Raw genomic sequence first — 20620 nt, forward strand, 5'->3', positions numbered from 1 at the left:
AGTAGAAAGTACATATCTTATTAGAACATTGCATACATTTCAGAATCACCTGTGAGGTCTGGCTCAAGATAAGACATCTTCATCTCTAAATTTTAAAAAATGCGTAAATGTATGATCATCATCATCTCCCATCACTTCAGAGCAATTTTCACAGCAAGACATCTCGGAACAGGACATGACCTCAAAATGGAAGTTTTAGTTAAATAGCTGTAACGACTGAAGAGTATTTCCACTTCAAGGTCAGGTTCTAAAAATATCTGATGAACAACTGATGCAGGAAAAGAAAACAGAAAAAAATAATAATAATCACACACAACTGCACATTTTAACAGCACAGACAAGAAAGGCAGGCTATCAGAGATTTCATCTCGGTAGTTCAGGTCCCAGTTAAGTTCTACACAGTGAAAGCTCATCTTAGCTGCCTGAGAATGCCACCCTTTGACACTTGGTTGGGGAAAGAAGAGAGAAAATGTCAAAAACAAACATGGCAGTAGAGAGGAAGACGCTGAAGCTGATCCTGACCTGAATGAGGGGGTCGTTTAAGGTCAAACTCTTCAAAACACACTTTTAGTTGGGGGTGGTATTAGTGAGTTTTGGTAAACATGGTGTTTGGGTTGGAAGTCCATGTGGACCAGATGTAGAGCTCATTCATTTCAGAAACAAACAGGACTGTGGGTCTGGGTTCCTGTTTCAGTGAAAAGAGAACAGAGTCGATCCTGAGCTGAGGTTCTTAATGCTGCTTTGCGGCCTTGGGTTGGGTGACCCGGCGCAGAATGTTGTAGAGAAGGCCAAAGTTCTGCCAAAACAAAGACACGCCTTATGTCAGCGACAGCATATGGATGTATTCTCACTGATCTCCATCCTTGCAAAACAACTTCTGTTTAAAAGGGATCATCAGAATGATATTTTACCTGCACAGCTAAATACATGACTCCAAGGTAGGCAGCAATGCAAACAGCCAACAGGAGATCGAAGATGGCTGGCTTTACCCTGATGAGCATCAAATCACAATGAAAACCACAGAAGAACATGACGTCATGATCAAACAAACACAAAAAAAAAAAAAACAGTCTTACCTGTACGCGTTCATCGTCTGCTTGAGCTGGTCATAAAATACAAACTCTGGATCTCTGAGGAATAAGAAAACAGAGACTTCTAAAAATCTCCCCACACACCTTTGTTCTTTATCTACAATCACTCTTGGAAACAGAATTTAAGACTTAAAAAGTTGACACAGAGATAAAGTTGTGCTTAAAAGACCAATCAAGTTTCCAATCCGTCCAATCTCATGAGGATATGTAGACCTCCATACGCTCCACACACCCACTTCACTGAACAATCACAGATAGCTGGTGAAAAATGCATCACCTCTTGTCAGCTTTGACGTAGTGCCGCTTTACATCCTTCAGATAGCGGGCCAGATAGTACTCCAGTGTACTGACTAGGCTGCTGTCCTTATCTACCAGCTGGGCAGCCCGGGGCTGGGCCGTCAGCCAGTCCACCACTGAGGATAGCTGCTCCTCCTGCACCTGCTGAAAGAGAAGTGCAGGGCGCAGACAGACCACCACACGCGCGCGCGCGCGCGCACACACACACACACACACACACACACACACACACACACACACACACACACACACACACACACACACACACACACACACACACACACACACACACACACACACAGTGTGCAGACATGCAGACAACAGTTTATGTTGGAAAGTATGTGTGGGTATGGGGTGGTCCCACCACAAGTGCGTGTGTGTGTGAGGGGGTTCATTTGAGGTTATTTCAGACGGGGATTTCAGGGAACCCAAGTGCTAATACTCACCATTTGCTCTGTGAAGATCTGGAGGTCTCCTGGCGCACCCTGACGGATTAACATGCAAAAAAGGAGATTTACATGAATAATTATGTAGAACATTCAGGAAGTAACAACTAGGCCTTCCTGTGTTATAAAAAATAAATAAAAAACCTTACCCAAATTATATAAAATAATTTGGGTAAGGTTCTACATTAATACAAAGGTCTCTAGGATGTGAATACTTCTATGCAGTGACTAAAAGTTAAATATACATTTATTTAATTAGTGGAAGCCATCCCTTTGCAATATAACTCTGAGCCGGTTGCTACTTCAGTTAAAGTAGCACTAGCAGTACAATAGCAGTAGTAGAACAACATTTAGCTATTTTAGTTATAACCAATGCAGGTGAGAAAAAACAGAGAACGGTAACATTTGCAGTGACTGTGTAATTGTAACCCTGCTGAGCTCGCCCTGTATGTTCCTGGCTGCCTTTCACTTAGGCTTTCCAGAGAACATAAGGCAGTTGGAAGTAAAACAATTGTGGGTCCTTCTGGTGGACAGTAAATAAGATTAAGTGTGTGGTGGGTAAAAGGAGCAGATGGATTTTCATTGGTCCATTACCTTCTCTGTCAGGTTGTAGACAACTCTGGCCAGAGCCTCTGCAATCAGCTTAGTGTTGCGACTGAGCTTTTTTAAGTCCACATGAGGTCTAAAAATAAAAATAAAAACACACAAAGCAAACACAAGTGCAAATTACCCCAACAGTAAACAACAAAGTACAGAATTATTTCTGCTGACAAATAAGGAATGATTAATGAAGGCGATGGAGAATGGGGAATCATGGGTGACGTAGGGTGCACAAAGTGCGGAGCAATGAAGGTGGGGGGGCGGAGTGGGGTGGAGGGTACGGTCGGACACAAACACAGAAGGGAATGCGAGCGGCGTCCACCCACCCAGCTGTCACCTCTCCCGCCCCATCCTGAGAGGGGGACACTGACCGCATGTCCATGATGCTGCTTCGCAGGGCGTGCCGGTGGCTCTCCAGGTGCGACAGCGTGAATGCCGGGAGACGGCGGATCCCGAAGCGCTCGTGCTCCCAGGCCAGAGTGTCGTCGGCCAGGTTGATCTTCTTGTGGACCATGGAGAACTTCACGTCAGGGTACTGGCTGGCGGCCACCTGTGAGCAGGGTGCGAGTGTGTGTGTGTGTGTGTGGGGGGTCAGAGGAGGGAAGATGTGAGAGGACTAATATCTGTGGTCTATGCAAGGTGGTAGGTCCAGGGAGAAGAACAAGGCTCGCACACCGTCACACGCTGAAATCAATTCCTTTGGTTTCATCAAGTGTTTCTACAGCCATGCTGTCAACATGGACCAACTGCTCTACCTTTGTGACTTCTCAGCTCATTGAATTCACCAACAATCTCTGCTTAGTATTGTTTTTCCGACTGAATTAATGGCAATGTCTACCGGGAGTCTAGCTAGTGGTGCTTCCAGCTTTGAGGCTCTATAAGGTTCACTGCTACAGGGAGCTTGTTGACTGAGGAAATAATTACCTCACAGACAGCATGTGGTGGCAATACTGTGGCAAAAACAATGGAATAAATCACATCATAAGAAAAATAAAAAAATAACAGGGCCCATTAGAGAGTATTCATAAAAAATGAGGAGACTTTCTTGCAGTCATCCAAGTAGTCATATTACATCCTTATTCATCAGCTCATCAGCGCATATAATACTATCAGAAGTCAGACTTACAGTCTCCAGTTCTCTCAGCAGGGTGTACTGTGGGCTGCCCTCTTTGGGAGGTTTGGACACATGAAGGTGAAGGCTGTCCCCATTGCCCAGAGTGTCCAAGCACAGAACGAACGCTACATTGTCCTGCAGCAGGCTGGAGTCTGTGGGGGTATGGAGAGGGAAATTAGGTCAAAACCCTGTAGCACTTCAGATGGTATACATCATCAAAGAGGACAATAAAAAAAGCAGCAACTCTTGTCATGGTCCAATGAAAATATCTTATTATAGCTTTGTGTCCAGTCATTATGGACACTTATACATCTGGGACTGGGACTTCATAATTGCATAACAATTAGCAGTGAATTACGCAAAATTTTACCTGTATGGTCCAAATTATCTTCCAGCCAACGCTTGGTGCCTTGGTAATTGAACTTTCCACCTCCGGACACAAAGAACAACAAGTTGTACCTAGATATAAGAAAGGAGAATTCATGACATGTCTTTTCAGTTCAAATGATCACACATGGCTTGTGGTTTGTATCAATTCTTCAAGGGTCCTGAAAAGAAAGTATTGCCAACATAGTTGCCATGGTACTAAAAACCCCATTAGATGGACCGTCTGTGCCAGCATCTTCAACATCTGTTAAATATCTCAGTGATGGCTCTAAACAAGAGATACTGCTGAGCGCAGTCATTTAAAGAGCTATTCATCAAGCAGCGACACAACTGCCTTTGTCTCCACTATCCAACTGGACAAGTGCAACTGGCCTCTTGCCAACCAGTCCATTGACACTATGCTATCAGTCCATCAGCTTTTCTCCACTGCCAGACAGACAGGATGTGGCAAGATACTGACGCCGTTTCTTGGCTGGTCTGGGACAGATACATACCCGGCATGCGTCCTCTTATAGGTGTACAGTCGGGAGAAGAGACGGGCCAACTCCAGCAGAACGGACACCCCGCTGCCATTAGAATCAGCGCCATAGGACAGCCACTGTTGGAGGAAACAGCACATCAGATTAGGGCATTTTAAAGTGGACCAATACGAAAGGATGTGTCCAGCTCTAGGAATGTCAGTCTGCGCTTATCACAAAGCTGTGCCATTTGCTACAAGACTGGGTAACACTATTTTAATGTGTCGCTGTTACAGTGTACCTACCTAATTAGGTACAGTGGTACAACCTGTGTAACAACATGTACTATCAGGTACTATCATTGTGTATTTGTGGGTACCTACATATAGTTGTTACATTGTAATACTGAGTGCTTTTACAAAACTTTGCCAATTTGCCTAAATTTTCATTAGAGGCAAAGAGCTGACCTGAGACCTGCTGGATGGGGTAAATCTGGTCATGATAGATTTGATATACAAAGCATTCTTAGCTCCAGTCAAGGCCTCATTGTCTTCAGTGTACATGTAACAGCTGTGCTGCTACAACCTTTGTATATCAAATCTATCATGACCCGATTTACCCCATCCAGCAGGTCTCAGGTCAGCTCTTTGCCTCTGATGAAAATTTAGTCAAATTGGCAAAGTTTTGTAAAAGCACTCAGTATTACAATGTAACAACTAGGTACCCACAAATACATTATGCAAGTACAATGATAGTACATGCTGTTACACAGGTTGTACCACTGTACCTAATTAGGTAAGTACACTGTAACAGCGACACATTAAAATAAAGTGTTACCCAAGACTGTCTAGCAAACTACTACTTTTGGTGAAAGAAACATGCAAATCCTCTTAAGATGGCTGGGGTCACTTTGCCTATCCCATTTCAGCTACATCCAAAGATCTCTTAAGCATGAACAAGAACAAGGAACAAGAGGGAAACTCAAGCTTCATTAGACAGACTATAACAGCACTTAACATACATGAGAGCAAAGCAAAGATCAGTGTTCCATTCATTTTCAGTTGGGGAGGGCAATGGGCAACAAGCTGGATGAACCAAGTGAAAAAAGTTGGGGAAAGCTGAATATTATGCAAATGAGGAGAACATTTTGTGGGTGGCTGCCAATGAGATTGTTTGTTGACGGTCAGAAAATTGCAGGACTGTGGCACTGTTCAATCAGTTAATTTAATTAAAATGAATAGCTTGGAGGGCTTTGCAAGGGGTTGGTGTTGCTGGTACATTAGACATGTAATCAGGGGCTTACTTTGATGGAGTGCCAGCTCTGACATAAAGACAAGTGACTGGACAGCCAACTAGCAGGCTAGTTAGCTAATTAGCTTGCCAGTTCTGTCTGTCTGCGTCTCCACACATCACGGCACATTCACAGAGAGAGCGCAGAAAGCCTTTCACTTCGCTTGCATGTAACTGTACGGTAAGCCCCAGCTCTGCTCTTCCAACATTTATGAAATATTGAATCAGTGTCAAAGGGAATGAACAAAGCTTACAGGTGCCACTCCAAAGGAGTCATAGTGAGCCACCAGGACGATGGTTGGCAGGTCCTCTCCTCCAACTCCAGCCAGTCTTCCCTGGTGAAACACAAGAATCAGTGATGCAATAAAACACACTCTTTTGTTTAGACTGGACACCTTTGTCTAATGCAAGGGTAATGTCATAAGATATTCTTTAAATTGTTAAGTGGTACTGATATGGTTATACAGTATGAATATTTTAAAACATCCTGATGAAAGTAGTCTGCCACAAGTCTGATTAACAAGTAATTTAGGGTGATCACAATTTAAAAAAAATCTATTTAAGTACTGGACAGTTCTTAAGTGCACTGAGTAATGTACGAGAAAGAAAATGCAGTGACATTTTGCCAATGTTCTGTGGAAGCAGTGAAGTTGTGAAAAGCATCTGGAGTGCGTTTCCCAAAAGCATAGTTCCTAACAAATAAAAGCTAATAAATATGCTCTTATTTTTTAATTTTCCAAAATAAAAAATGTGATGTTACAATATGAAGCTTAAATGTTTGTGCATGAGTAACTCAAATCTACGGACTCATATTTGGCAGTGACACTACCAAGGTAGTTGCTATCATAGTGAGCAACTATGCTTTTGGTTAATGTGTGTGTTAGTAATGTGTAGTGAATCAATGGCCACTTCTGTGGCCACACAGAATAATCAGCCAGCATATGTAATCTTCAATCTTTCCAAACAGTTCTGATTAATGATAAGCCATTACGAACTAATCTAACCAGCGAAAAAAGGTGCTCATAGTAATGTTATGAAAATCCTATTCAAACGGCACATTGCTTTTGAGGTTGAACTGGCAGGTTTCCTTTCTTGCTGCAGTCTTTCAAGGTTTGATTTAGTGGCGATTAGGCCATTAAACTGATCAGGTGACCGGTCCACAGCTGGAACAAAGGCCTGCAGACCTAGAGGCTCTTTGTGGGCAGAACCCCCCATCCAGCATCGCTAAGCCTATTTATCTGACCTGCTTTTCAAACTAGTGCATTGGTTCTATATGTGTGTGTGGTCACACTGTGGGGTCACAGATTCATGTGCCCACTAACATGGACACACACACTTCATTCAGCAGTCCAAGAATGTGGAGCGAGTTGTGTGACTTGAGGTTATTTCCACACAGAGGGTGAATCATGTTTTATTATAATATGCTTTGAGTATGTAAACAGATAGCTGGGACCTAGACAAGCTCTCTGACTGCCTGTCTGTATAGCCTGCAATTGTCTTTATCTGTACAGCCTACGAGTCATGCAAATACGATTTAAAAACATACATGCAAAATGTATTCAGTATCTACATTTTAAAATCAGGTCGTCCCTTGTCAAAACATAAGCTCCACAAAGCCATTGAAAATATTGAATATTAAACACTCAGAGTCAAGAGAGACTGGAATCACTCAAACAACATACAGTCTAGAGCCACTTTAGTCAGTAGAAATATCTAAACCATAATAGTCTTGCTGGCAATGTGCTATGGATATGGTGGGGGAAAAATACTTAGTCGTAGTATTGGTATAATTCAAACATGAAGCTCGATAGAGAGCTAGAGAGCTGAAGAAGCAGTCTGCTCACCTCTAGGCTGGTGATGGCCCAGTCGCTCACTGCCTTGCTCTGTGCGCCGCTGGTGACCATCTGAAAACCATTGGCAGTTGCTGTGTGCAGCAGCACTAGAATAAAGAAAACACACTTAGTAAGCATGTGGTCAAATATGGTGTAGCTGGTATGAGAAATGCTGCCATTCAACGCCATGTTCATTGTGAGTCTGCTCCATACCCTCAGCTGCTGATGAAGATATTTGTGATGATGACGAGATCTGGGTCTGCTTGTATATGGACAGCAGCTCATCATCTTCCAGTGCAAAGTACACTGGAACAATAGTTTCAGTGGCAAGGAGCTCTGGCTCCATCTCCATGAACTGCTGTTAAGAGAATCGGACACATTGTGTCATGAGAAATTAAGAAATGACAAATGGCATGGTCTCCATGACTTGAACTACAAAAGCTACTGATTCAACAAATCAACATTTAAGGCCACAACGTCTTTACACAATACTATGCCAATGGAGACACAGAATAAGGATGTCATTGCATATGAAAATTTAACACACCATTATCCACACTAGGATAAACAAACATAATCCCACATAGTATGTTGTAGTATACACTATGTAACAATTTATAACGAAGTAACTATTAAATCTCATTTAGTTTACATGGTGTATAACCTGGCAGGATATTCTTAATAATAGTATACCTGCAAAACGTCCTGCGGCATGGTGGACATATTTTTTGGCAGAATAATGACGACAGCTCCGGCAGACTGTCGAAGAGCTTTCTGGTACTTCTCATATGAGAAATCTGCTAGTCGGAGGAGCACGCAGCGGCGACTCAGCACCTCTGCTTCCACGGTGCGAGCCTCGGTATTTAAAATCGCGTTTCTGGTGCCTGGGGGCATGTAACAGATCAGTACAAATTTGACTGATCTCTCGGAGTTGCACAATATAAACAAACAAAAAAAAAACATTTAAAGAATATCTGGTTATAGCGCCAGCTAAGTTTAGCTACAGTAGCCCACTCATTTGACGTTAGCCTCGTTAATTAGCCAACTTAGCATACCTCCTGCCTGTCTTTAAATACCATCAGCTGATTTTGGTTAGTCATAGCTGCCAATCTGCCTCACAGACAAATAATTCATGCTGTCAACATTGAAAAGGTAATCTGGACATGTCTGAGTGCCTCCAAATGTTTATATTCGTATTGGTAGCTAATCTAGCCTGACATTAGCCAGGGGTAACTGAGCTCGATAGCTTCTTATCTGGCCAATGATGTTAGCAACCTTGAATGAACGCAGCTAGCAAAGCAAGATTGCTAACTAAGCTAAGGCAAGTTATCAAACGGTTGTGATAAACATTAACGTCAGTTAGCAAACTATCCCATATAACACCCACACACGTATGTAAATTTGAAAATAAATCTGCAAACTCTGCATCAGTATAATTCGCATACACTTTTCAGAGTGTAACATACCATAGGGCTGTCCCTGTAGGTCGTACTGTTGCATGCGGTACACCGTGAATTCATGTGCCGCTTCGGCTGGAAGTGGCGAGACCAAAATAAGCACAGCCGGCAAAAACACAATGAATGTTAAAGGAAATGAAGATTTAAACATGTTCTCAAACACTTCGCTCGCTTCTTCGAACATGTTGAGGCTAAAACGTAGCAAGTTTAAGAAGAAAAACGTGAGAACTGAGCGTGTATCTTCTGGCAGTCGATGGATGTTGGGTACACCTGCGGTCGCTGTCAGAGGCTTGTTAGCTCTTTAGCTAGCTTGGTGGTGCTATCATTTTGGTACAGGCAATGTGAACTGCCACCTAACAACCGTGCCGTGTTGAGCTCTTTTTTTTTTTTTTTTTTTTATTGCAAAAATACCCGATACATGTTATAGCAAACAATCACTTCATATACTGTTCAACATGTATATTCAATAACATACCATTCATACATACGAAACATACAAAACACACAGTAAAACCTATTGCCAGGGGGTAAATATCTAATTAAAAACATCACAAACAGTAATAGTTTTAAAAGCTTTTGCTTTCGTAGAAAATCTAATTGAACATCTGTATTGTTTAAACTCGTTTCTGAAAGCAATGAAGCACGGTGTTTTCCCTAGGAATTTATTTTTGTGAATATAAAACTTTGCCATAATAATTAGCAGATCAATTAAAAAAAAGGCTGTTCGAGTTACGTTCATCAACTGCAAGTCCAAATAACAAATTTTTCCAGAATAATTCAAAGTTTTTGTCAATGTTATTCACTACAAAAAGGCACAGATCACGCCAGAACTCTTTAACAATGGGGCATTCCCAGAACAAGTGTGTGCCGTGTTGAGCTCGTCGAGAGGAATTTTGAAGTCTTGGGATCATCTTGAGGGGACCCAAAATGTGCAGCGGACACTGCAGAATGTATTATGTGGTTAGAAGTGGGTGTGCACTAGAAAGACATTCACGGCAATATACAGAATGCACTAATACAGGTTTTAATGTTTAACAATATTACAGTAGTTGATGTCTGAGTCCTACCAACATGTCTGACACAGTCACTGCATATGACATATTTATTCATGACATGTATTTGTATGTTTGACACTTCACTGTCTATTTCACGTTTAACGTGTTAAAGGTAAGACCAGAGAATGTCTAATAAGGGGAGAACTGCCACTCTCGGAAAACTTCCGGTTTCTGAACTGGTTGCAGTTCCTTGCATGAGGGCGCTCCACGAGTGCAGAATGCATGGAGGTCTATGGAGCTGTACCCCTCAAAATCCACTTTTCTTGGGATATAATTTTTTTTCAAGTAATTTGAGTATTGCATTCGAAAGGAGAGGCAAATAAAATACACTTGGTTGAGTATTATATTTTTTAAAGTCACTTAATTGCTCTAAAAAGCCTTTCAAATGTGTCAATGACGTCATTCATTAGCACAATGCTAGCGTGTATGTATGTGCAACAACGACCCAACCTGTAAGAAATCAAAAGGACATAAGTACTCGTTCATTCAACTTTTGACCTATAACCTATGTTGAAATTATACAAACTACAATCAAATCTGAGATTTGTCAACGACAATCAGGTGAAAGAGACCAATTTAGCTGTCTAGCTCCATTGACTCCCATTCATTCTGCACTCATGGCGATCGCCCCCAGTGGAACTCTGGTGGAACTGCATCCAAAATTCGGTACAATGGGACTTAATAAGGAGTGGCAAGGCTCTCCGTAGACGGGCTCTGGTAAGACTAAACACTGTGGGAAATGAATGCATTATGAACATCTTGACTAAACGGGGTCCTTCCGTACATTTACCCCAACGAGGCGACTACAATTTTATTGGCTCTCCGGCCCTCATTTGTTTGGCAGTTCGATTCTAGTCAGTTTCTTTTGCTGTGTAAGTGCAGAGCCCGTTTACGGAGAGCCTCCCCACTCTCTATTAATCCCATACAAACCCATAGACTGTTCTATATACAGTCTATGTACAAACCGAATTTGGCTGCACAGAGTTCGGAGAGTGAAGGTTCTCCCCTTATTAGACATTCTCTGGTAAGTGTTAGCCTCAAGATCGCATTCTATAATTAGGAAAACTGTAACAGCCCCAACTGTTTGCAACAAACGGCCAGCCCTTCCGTTGCAACCTTTTACTGTCTAATGGTTGCAACCTGTGTCAGCAAACAACTACTAGGCCTAAACAGGCTGCTCTCACTTTGGCCACCAGAGGGACACCACACCAATGAATAGTTTTCAGAACAACTTTGGAAAAGCCAAGTGTGTAAAATGTGTATGAAGAAATTAGTAAACACGTGGTCAGGTGATCATAGCTTAAAAATCCCTCTTAGGTTATACATTTTTAGCAACAACTTGAATGCGAAAAGCTAGATATTACACACCAGAGTCATCTTATTTTCCTGTGTGTTGACTCATTCAAAGACCAATGACAGAGATTTTTTAGGGCCACATGCCATTGTGTTTCTACCTTTACTTGGCCTACTAAGGGGTAAGCAGTGAATAGATAGATAGACATTTATTGATCCTTTCGGAAATTCATCTTGCATCATACAGCTCATCAGATAGACAGACAACAGACAGCAACAGGACGACTAAACCCTCCCACACCCCCACACAACAACAATACACAACACCAAGTATCTCTACATTATAAAATAGTAAAGTGCAGTATCATAGTACCAGTAGGCTATAGTAAGGTGCAATATCATCAGTGACATTTTAATATAATACCAAAGTGCAGTATCATCACACAGAAAGGATCAAGTTACTGTTCTAACTTATTCAGGAGAGTAATGCTGGTAGGAATAAATGATTTGCGAGCCTGGTTGGTTTGTAAGGACGACATCCTTACCTTCTGCCTGATGGCTGCACCTCAAACGCCTGGAATAGGGGATGTAGCCCGTCACTGCAAATTGCTTGTTCTTTCCTCACCACCCTGGATTCGCAGATTTTGGTCAGAGAATTTAACTGATGTCCAGCAATCTTGCTGGCCATGTTAACTATGTTTGTCACTGACAGTGGAAAATACCAGGCAATGGAGCAGAAAGTTTAAATACTCTCAACAAAAGAGTGATAGAAAAAGACCATAATTTCTCTTACTCTGAACTTTCTCAGCTTCCGCATGAAATATAGTTGTTGCAGACCATTTTCATAGATGGCATCAGTGTTGGGATTCCATGATAGCTTCATCTATTATTGTTCCTAAGTATTTATACTCCCCTACCACTTCAGTCCCTTGCCCCTGAATCTGCCTTAGTATCCACTGTGATTCTTTCCTTTTGTATTAAATTTTTCATAATACCAGTCTATGGCAGTCCAGAATCGTATGACTTAATTTTAAAAATTGGCATATTTATTGGGGACAGTACCCTGATTCTTTTTGTGAAGCTGTTAGGCACCCAGATAGTGGGTGCTTTTCTCTTTTTCTTTTTTAATTATGATTGGGGACCAAGCCGATGCAAATAAACCATTGTGTTTCTAATTTTTATTTTTACTGGTGGCTAAGCATAAAGCTGAAGATTTTGCTTCTTTCTACTGTGGTAGCCCCTTGAACTGTATGGTTAAGACATTTGGCCACTCACTGTTAACAGTACCCTAGTTATTTTCAACAAATAATGGGGAAGCTTTGTAGCTCCCCCTTCTGTTTACCTTTACTTATCATTCATCACCTTTACTATGGGTGAAGCAGCAAAGCTGTGTGTGTTCTCTTTTTCTCCATTATACTCTATACATTGTGCTTCAATAATTTGTTATTATTCTGCTTCTTTCTTCTGTCTGTGGCAGCCCCTAGAACTGTGCAGTTAAGAAATTTGGCAATCTTTCTGGAGACAATCTAGGCCTATATAGCAGCAAACAGCAATGAGGTGGGAAGCAGCCTAGCAGGTAAAAAATGGCACGGGAGCTTGATGTTCTCTGGCCCTATTTTAACAAAATCTAAGTGCATGGTTTTTAATGCATTGTGCAAGTTTATACAGGGTGTCTATAAATCCGCTTTTGCTCATTTAACAGATTAAAAAAAATGGTTAAGGCATCAGGCACATGGTTTAAAATGGTTGCACTTCAGTTTCTTAATTAATCATAGGTGTGTATTGAGTGTTACATAATTTCTCAGTAATGTAATAATTTAAAGAATTATGAAAGCGTTTTTTAAGAAATGGTATTGAGATTTGTTCAGATGGCAACAATTATTGACAAACATACTCTTACAACCAATAAAATAGATTGAATTTCACTAAATTAGTGATTTATGATGTTTGTGGGAAGTTAATGTAATCATTCTTTCACCTTCCCATGAATGTAATAGCTTCCCACAAATGTAATAATCATTAGGTAGGCAACAGCTAATACATGTGTGGGAAAGTATTACTTTGGTGGGATTGGGGGAATTTTTTAATAATGTTAGTTAATTATGTTGGTGGGTGTTCCTGCAAGTGTAACAATTATTATGTAATTATTATTAAGCCATAAAAATGATTGTGTAATAATTCTAATGTTTTTTGGAAATTTTACGTATGTAGGCAACAGTTATAGCTTTTGTGGAAAATTATAAAATTTGTGGGATTATTAGCATACATTTAAAAATGGCAGATGTTTAGCCTATTACGTTTGTGAGTGTTATGAAAACATTTAAAATATATTTGTAAACATAATGTTTAGGAAACATTAATTTGCCATAGGTTACTGTGGCTGAATATGGGAGAGGTGATGTCATGCACTTTCACTCACTGTCACGTGGCTCCATTAACAAGACAAGTGAGCAGACCATCAGATGTTGTTTTGCCATCTCACTTAATGGAAGAGGGCGTGCTATTGCTTATGGAAAGGCCTCCAAAATTCTGTCCAGTCTGCTATGGGACACAAAGGGAATTAAGCAATTTGGTTACAAGCATCAATTTTTTAATGTAGAAAAACATGCATGCTTATCTTATAAATTAAAACATGCTGTAATTTGTTTTATAATTTTATATTAATAGAGACAATTCTTTCGCAGCACCAAAGAAATAATTTAATCATCCCGTCCTTTATGACATTTGTTCACTGCCAGTGTAATCATTTTGTAATCAACTCATGTCAAGCCCATGTAACATACAAGAGACCCTTTTAACTTAAGTGTTCAGCTGTGTTCAGTAAGTGTTCGTAAGTGTTTAGCTGTCAATGCATAATATTGTATTTACAGTTTCCATTCTTTTCAATTACTTACGAACACAAACGTGATTAAATCTAAACATCTATAGATAAAAATACAGCAACATTTTACATACATATTACATACTGAACTGATTATTGTAATCTGGTTTCCTCAGTATGGGTGTGAGTGAGTGTTTATGAGAAGTCAATGCTGTAATTTGCTCAGCATCTCGTAAGGTATAGACACAGACATAATGGATGGGGAAGTCCTGTGGAGCCACAGATTCCATTAAGTTACATTAATGCATTCAGAAAGGTCTCTTTTTTTTGCTCATGTCTGCGTATCCTGTTACAGACTGCTCCAGTAACAGCCAGAGCTCTGCCTCTCTCATCTCACCACCTCATCCTCTCAGTTGTTCATGAAAACACAGAGGTAAGGAATGCTTATATATTCTGCTAGATAAAATGAAATTAACTTTTGCAACACATGATTGGCTATGTCAAAATTTGATTTAGATTCTTCCATGTAAATCTGATAATGTGACTGTGAGGTTGTGACTTTAATAGAGTGGACAGATATGAATCTGAACAGCGAGTGCATCTCTCGCTGCCTCTGTTTTTAATTTCAATCTCCTGAGTGACTCATGTGCTCACAAAGCTGAAATGCTACAGCCTTTTTCATTTGTTTTTCTTCCTTCTACCTTTTACTGTCAGTAAACAGGGTAAAGTGTATTGCCCACAAGGAGAGTAGCCTGATTAGATGTCCTGACAGCATTGCAATATGCTCATGGGGTGCCAGTGGGGGGTTGAGGAGCTTTGATGTTTCTGACCTGTTGATTTCACTGTTAACCTGTCCTCATGGCATCTGTCCATACTGTTTCCCAGAAATGTGCCAGAATGGATTCCCAAAATGTGTGTTTGCCTGACTTCAAAATGCCTGTGTTTTCATGTCAATTTTCTTTCCCACCCCCCAACCCTTGTAGTAAACAGAAAGGTCATCATCATGCATTGTGCTTGATGTTTATGTGAATTTAATTTCTTAATTACAAATTCTTAACTGTCGCCAGAGGGAGCGACTGAAACTGTATGAAAGAGCCTTGTCACAGCATTTTCCATCTGACCTTTCCAGAACAGTCCAAAATTATTCTCTGTGTTCCACTTGTATTATTTTCTTTAACATTTTGATTTGCATGGCTGGTGAATCACAAAGCAAACATGTCTGAACCATTTTTTTTAAACAATACTGTACTGACCTTCTCTGTAGAGACAAGCGCCTGGCAGTCGAGGATCTGACAGTAACTAACAAACACAACAAATTGCGGCAAGTCGGAGGTATGTAGCGTGGGCCAAGCAGTTAGCGTAATGAACACAGCAATGGAAATACAAGGCAGTTATACTCCCACATAACCTTCAGGCCAGAGCAGCTCGAGAGAATGGGTCTATTTAGTACATGTCCCCAGGAGTAGGAAGTGGGGCCTGTTTAACTGCCAATAAGACAGGAGTATGGCCATAGGGTTAGATTGTGGGTTAGATTAGGCTACCACCAAAACGTGCTCTCTGTTTATTTGGATTAGCCTTATTTGGTCGGGTTACCATCTCACTCTGCACACTATTACTCCATTTTGTGCCTTAATTTGTGCGTTGTGTTTTCAGTAGATACATGATATGATGACACAGATCTGCTTGAGGAGACCATTTAGATGTCCCTTTCAGCATGGAAATGGGTCAATTAGTGCACGAGACAGCTTTGTCAACACATGATTTGTATTGATTATATTGGCTGACCAAGCCTCAGTGTCTATCCTGTTCTCCATCTAACCAATCATTGTTTTTGTGGTAAAAGTGGAGTGATGAGATCTGGCAGCCACTTGAGCCATATTGTTTTGTTAGGTTTCCTCCTTTACGTTTTCTGTGTGGATTCATTGCTTGTTATCAATCCAAACAACAGCTAAGGCCAGATGCTTCGGAGACACGATTGAAATTCGAGTGTGCTTCCAAAGAGTAATCTCCTACAGAAAAGGCTGTTTCCTTGTGTTAAAGCTTACGCTCACCTAGAGATTTGTGTGGTATGAGACTTCTTTTCACACGACCTAAGCAAAGCCTGTATACTGACCTACAGCTTATCCAGTGTGCTACTCATATCAGTAGTAGTGTTAACAGGATCTAGCTGTGCAAATAGAAAACAGTAGGATCAAAATCCGTTTTTGGACAAAGGACAAGGTGATATACTGTACATTCAGGTGTGTGTTTATTTCCTTATTAGATGTAATGAATGTACCATTCATGTTAGGAATCAGATGGTATTTTCACAGAGTAAGTCTGTGGTTGCTGGTTCAGACTGAACTGTTGGAAAACGGAAATGAGGAAAACAAAATGTAACCATAGTTGTGAAATACAAATGTATGGGGTTCATGGTGTAGCCTTACAGGAAAGTGCTCTTACTCACCTAGGACACTTTGTTAATTTTAGAAGACTGTGTCCGGTTGCTTCAGAGGGTCTGTGATTAGTTAGACATTGAGTAATCTAACTACACACCTCACTTGTGTCATTTATGGGCTGCCATGTGGGTTCATTCTTGTTTCTCGTTTCCAAATATGCCCTGCTAATCATGTGGCTAGGTATTTGAACTTTTCCCTTTTCTTTTTGCCACAACATAGCACAATAATGACTCTAGATGTAAAAACAAGATTTTAATCTAAATAAGGCTTTGGTATGCGGTACCCCATATTTCCTTGTCACTGATTTACGTTAGAATGGCCCCAGGAGGCAATGAACAAACATGTCTTCAAGATGAAAAAATCACATGATAACATTGAGGGAATTTTATACCATTTATGAGTTGATGATCAGAACATAAATATTCTTGTAAAGTAAAATATTTTTCAACTGAAAACCTTATGCTATATGGATATGGAAGGAAAATAAAATGTCCAGATCATATTGCATTAGGTCATTATGATTTTTTTGAAGGTGATATCCAGGTGTTGGTGAAGGTGATATAATCCATTTGCACCCTGTGTGTGTGTATGTGTATGTGTATGTGTGTAATCTACCAATTGCATGTGTGTGTTGGTTGCTCCAGAGTTGGATAGGCCGTGGGGGTTGAATGATGATGTGGCTTTCATGAGGCCAGCCTTTTCTATGCAGGTTTGGGCAGGCATGTGGGTCTACTCCACAGCATACTCTCAACAGACCAAGTATTTCTTTTATAGGCGGTTGCGCTGGCGGCGAGGTTTTGGTAGCGTGTCCTGCTTTTGGGCGCGGCACGTTTCATTACACGGGAGCCCTGGGGGCATGCAGTGGGCTTCTACAGAGGCAGGAGGTGTGTGTGTGTGGGGGTACTGGGAGGGGTTTCCAGAGGCATTACTGTGCCACCTGTCTGCATGGAGCCCAGCCTTTGATGTCTGGAGGAGGGGTGGCCGCCAGATGTGGGGGCCCAGCTGTGGTTCAGAACCGGGGAGTTCATATGGTCCCAGCAGATTTTCGGACCATCCTCGGCAGCGGAAGCCGCACAAGCCGCACATGTGCTGCCCCTCTTAGGCACGGGCGGGTGAAGCTGAGGCAGTAATCTCATCTCTCCTGCCCCTTGTGCGATAGCCACCCCACAGCCAGCGAGTGCTGGGGAACAAATCGTGGCGGTCTCAGCCTTGCTCTGCGAATGATCCAGATGGTTGTTTAAATGAAACAATGACGGCTGCAACAGCACGACAACAAGCTGACTGAAAATAGCTCTGGCCAAGTGAGATGCTTGGCAAGCAATCTGCCCCACACTCTACTCCGTAGATGGCTTAAAGTTAAACTCTTATAGATTTGGAAAACATGTGTGTGTATTTTCAATTGAAAAGTAATTTAATGTCCTTCCCAACTGGCTTCTGCAGGATATCACTTGTCCTGTATACTGAGAGCAATCTTTGTTTATCTCTCTGGGCCTCAATGTATTTCTGGAATTTATGTGCCCCCTTCAAATATATAGAGAATTCATAGCAGCATTAACTAATGGCGATATCATTTGTTCAGAAGAACACTGTTTATGATATTTGCATCTATTCAAACACACAAAACTGTTATTATACATCTTCACATACGTAAATTAAAGGATTTGTTTGGATAAAAGTGTTTTCTAATAAATCTCCGGAGTGTTAAGCCAACTTCTCATTGTGGGGCCCGAGAGTTCAATGGTTTCCTGATGAAAAATGTAATTCTTGCTGCGCTCATTTGTGGGCCAAGGAGCCTCTGCCACATGTCATGCAACCTCCTCGCAAAACTGCAGACTGGTGCCCTTCTGTGTGGGTGTTTCTCGGCGGGTAATTCGCATGGCATCTAAACGGCTCATGCCCACAGTCCCCTCTGACAAAGACAGGCTACCCCTTTTTGGGCTGCCCTGGCACCGGGTCTGGAAAGTCTAAATGCCCCATCTTAGAATAAATAAACCAGGGGCAAAAATGAGGCCCACTTATTCATCCAGAGCCACATGAGTGCCCGCTCCATGTGGCTGCCTCCATTTGCCCGGAAAAGAACAACAAAATGATTGAGGACACATAAAAAGAAGCTAATCATTCTGTATGTCACAGTGCTCATATTTGTCAAGCCCCCCTGCCCCTTCCCAAAACAGAAATATGCTGTTGAAAATGCTCTCTCTCTCTCTCTCTCACACTCACTCTCTCTCCTTTCTGTCTGTCTCTTTCTCTCCCTCTTTCCCATAACTTAAACAAGAGGCAGGCACTGATGGCTGCAGCTTATTTTTCTATGATAATTTTATGGGCAGTAAAATGTTTTATGTGACAGACAAGATATCAGCTGACGCAGACAATTGTTCCGATGATTTGGATGATATTTAGATTTTTTCTACCGTGTTTTACATTGGCTGCACAAAGTCTGTCAACTCCACATATATTTACATAAGTTTAAATGCTTATTTATCTCAGCATGCCAAGAATTACAGAAGCTAAGTCAGTCAAGGTCAACTGTCTAGCACAGCCCTCAAAGCCAGACAATATTTATTGTCATTAGAAAAGAAAGCAAGAACAGCAAAACATACTATTTTTTTTAACATGATCTGACTTTTTGATTTTGATCACAACTAATAAATCAGATTGGATATTGCTAAAGTTAAAATGTATGACTTATTAAACGTTTGCAAAGGTATGAATTATTAAAAGTTATTTCTATAATGAATGTAAGACTAATACCCACCTGCATTTAGCATTCCCACGTAGTTTAGGTATAGGTTTTGCAACCCTATGTGGTGTATGCTCAACTGATAAGACACAATACAATACACAATACACTGGGACAAATATGCATTAGGAATGGTCAGTAGTCAGAAGCAGAAACAGCCAAAGCAAGACAGTGGCCCTTTAAGGGATAAAACAGAAAGAGACTCCAAAAGAGGGAGTGTGAGAAGGTGTGTACGTGTACAGTCAGACAGACTGAGAGAGCGAGAAAAGAGAGAGAGGGAGAGAAAGAGGGGGAAGAAGAGATAGAGAATGCATTAGGCACTAAGACTCATTCCTCTTTGGCTAAAGGCTAATGCAATTGCTACAATAAAGCAGTCTCAACGGAGCCTGGAAAAAAACAGGGGGGGGGTTAAAGAGGGTGGGGTGAGGGAGGAGAGAGAGAGAGAAGGCAGCACTGATTGCAAGTCTCAAATGGAAAGTGGATCTCCCGGGACTGCCAGTTAAAAGTCTCTCTCTCTCTCTCTCTCTCTCTCTCTCTCTCTCTCTCTCTCTCTTTCTTTCCCTTTTACTTCTCTCTCTCTCCCTTCCCTTTTCTGCCTGAGCGGATTGTGGAGGAGCCTGTGCCTTGTCTGGAATTATTCATCAGGTTGAGATAGACACCAGGATAGCATTCAGCCTACGGAGAGTGTTCACACCACACCTGACCCCTCTCTCTCTCTTTCTCTCTCCCTCCTTCGCTTGATGCCAGGCAGGGGAGGCAACGAGAAGGGCGATCCGAACGGCGCTCCCATCCCCACACAACAAACGGAATAGTGGTGGATGGGAACATTACGCATTTCTCATGGAATCTGAAGGCGTGAACTGAACTCTGCCTCACTGTTCATATCCTCATTTGAACTTGGCGCAGTGTGGTATCAGCACGTAAAATCTACGGTGAGTGATGTGTTCCCTGTTTCAGCAGTCTATCTCTTTTTTCTGTGTCTGTTTCACAAACTACTAGACAGTAAGTACAACTTTGCAGAGTGTGTCTGTTATTTTGTGCCCAGAGTGGTTGTTTCCTTTCTGGACACTGATGAAGTTTCACTCTCAGGTGGCCGTCTGAAAAACATGCCTGAAATGTCAATAACATTTTCACAGACTTGTTTTGAGTTACAGACTTCGTCTGCTTTACAGAGGGAGTAGGGCAAAGAGAGGGGCAAATTATCTTAGTCTTGTTTATAATGAGGCCATAACAAAAATGTTGACAATGTCTAATTTTAGTTAGATGAGGGAGATAATATCTTGCATACAGATCTAACACCT

At 41.4% G+C, this 20620-nt stretch overlaps 1 protein-coding gene across 5 annotated transcripts; it reads right to left on the bottom strand.

Moving 5' to 3' along the window:
- Positions 1-579: 579 nt before the first annotated feature.
- On the bottom strand, positions 580-9293 carry ncln (nicalin). 5 transcript variants are annotated; one of them, XM_048252224.1, is made up of 15 exons: positions 8982-9293; positions 8209-8399; positions 7729-7870; positions 7528-7622; positions 5938-6018; positions 4430-4533; positions 3919-4007; positions 3561-3700; positions 2761-2984; positions 2429-2516; positions 1835-1873; positions 1369-1532; positions 1077-1130; positions 912-990; positions 580-796 (listed from the first exon to the last, which is right to left on the bottom strand). In XM_048252224.1, the coding sequence occupies exons 1-15, from the start codon at positions 9154-9156 to the stop codon at positions 731-733; spliced, it is 1731 nt and encodes a 576-aa protein (XP_048108181.1). In that variant the 5' UTR covers positions 9157-9293; the 3' UTR covers positions 580-730. The 5 variants fall into 5 exon arrangements, with proteins under 5 accessions (XP_048108181.1, XP_048108183.1, XP_048108182.1 ...); XM_048252226.1 differs by having other exon boundaries at positions 1369-1529; positions 2806-2984; positions 7729-7873; positions 8982-9292; XM_048252225.1 differs by having other exon boundaries at positions 2806-2984; positions 7729-7873; positions 8982-9292.
- Between the last annotated feature and the right edge of the window lie 11327 nt (positions 9294-20620).

Source organism: Alosa alosa, chromosome 9, assembly GCF_017589495.1.
Source record: "Alosa alosa isolate M-15738 ecotype Scorff River chromosome 9, AALO_Geno_1.1, whole genome shotgun sequence".
Classification (NCBI taxonomy): Eukaryota; Metazoa; Chordata; class Actinopteri; order Clupeiformes; family Clupeidae; genus Alosa; species Alosa alosa.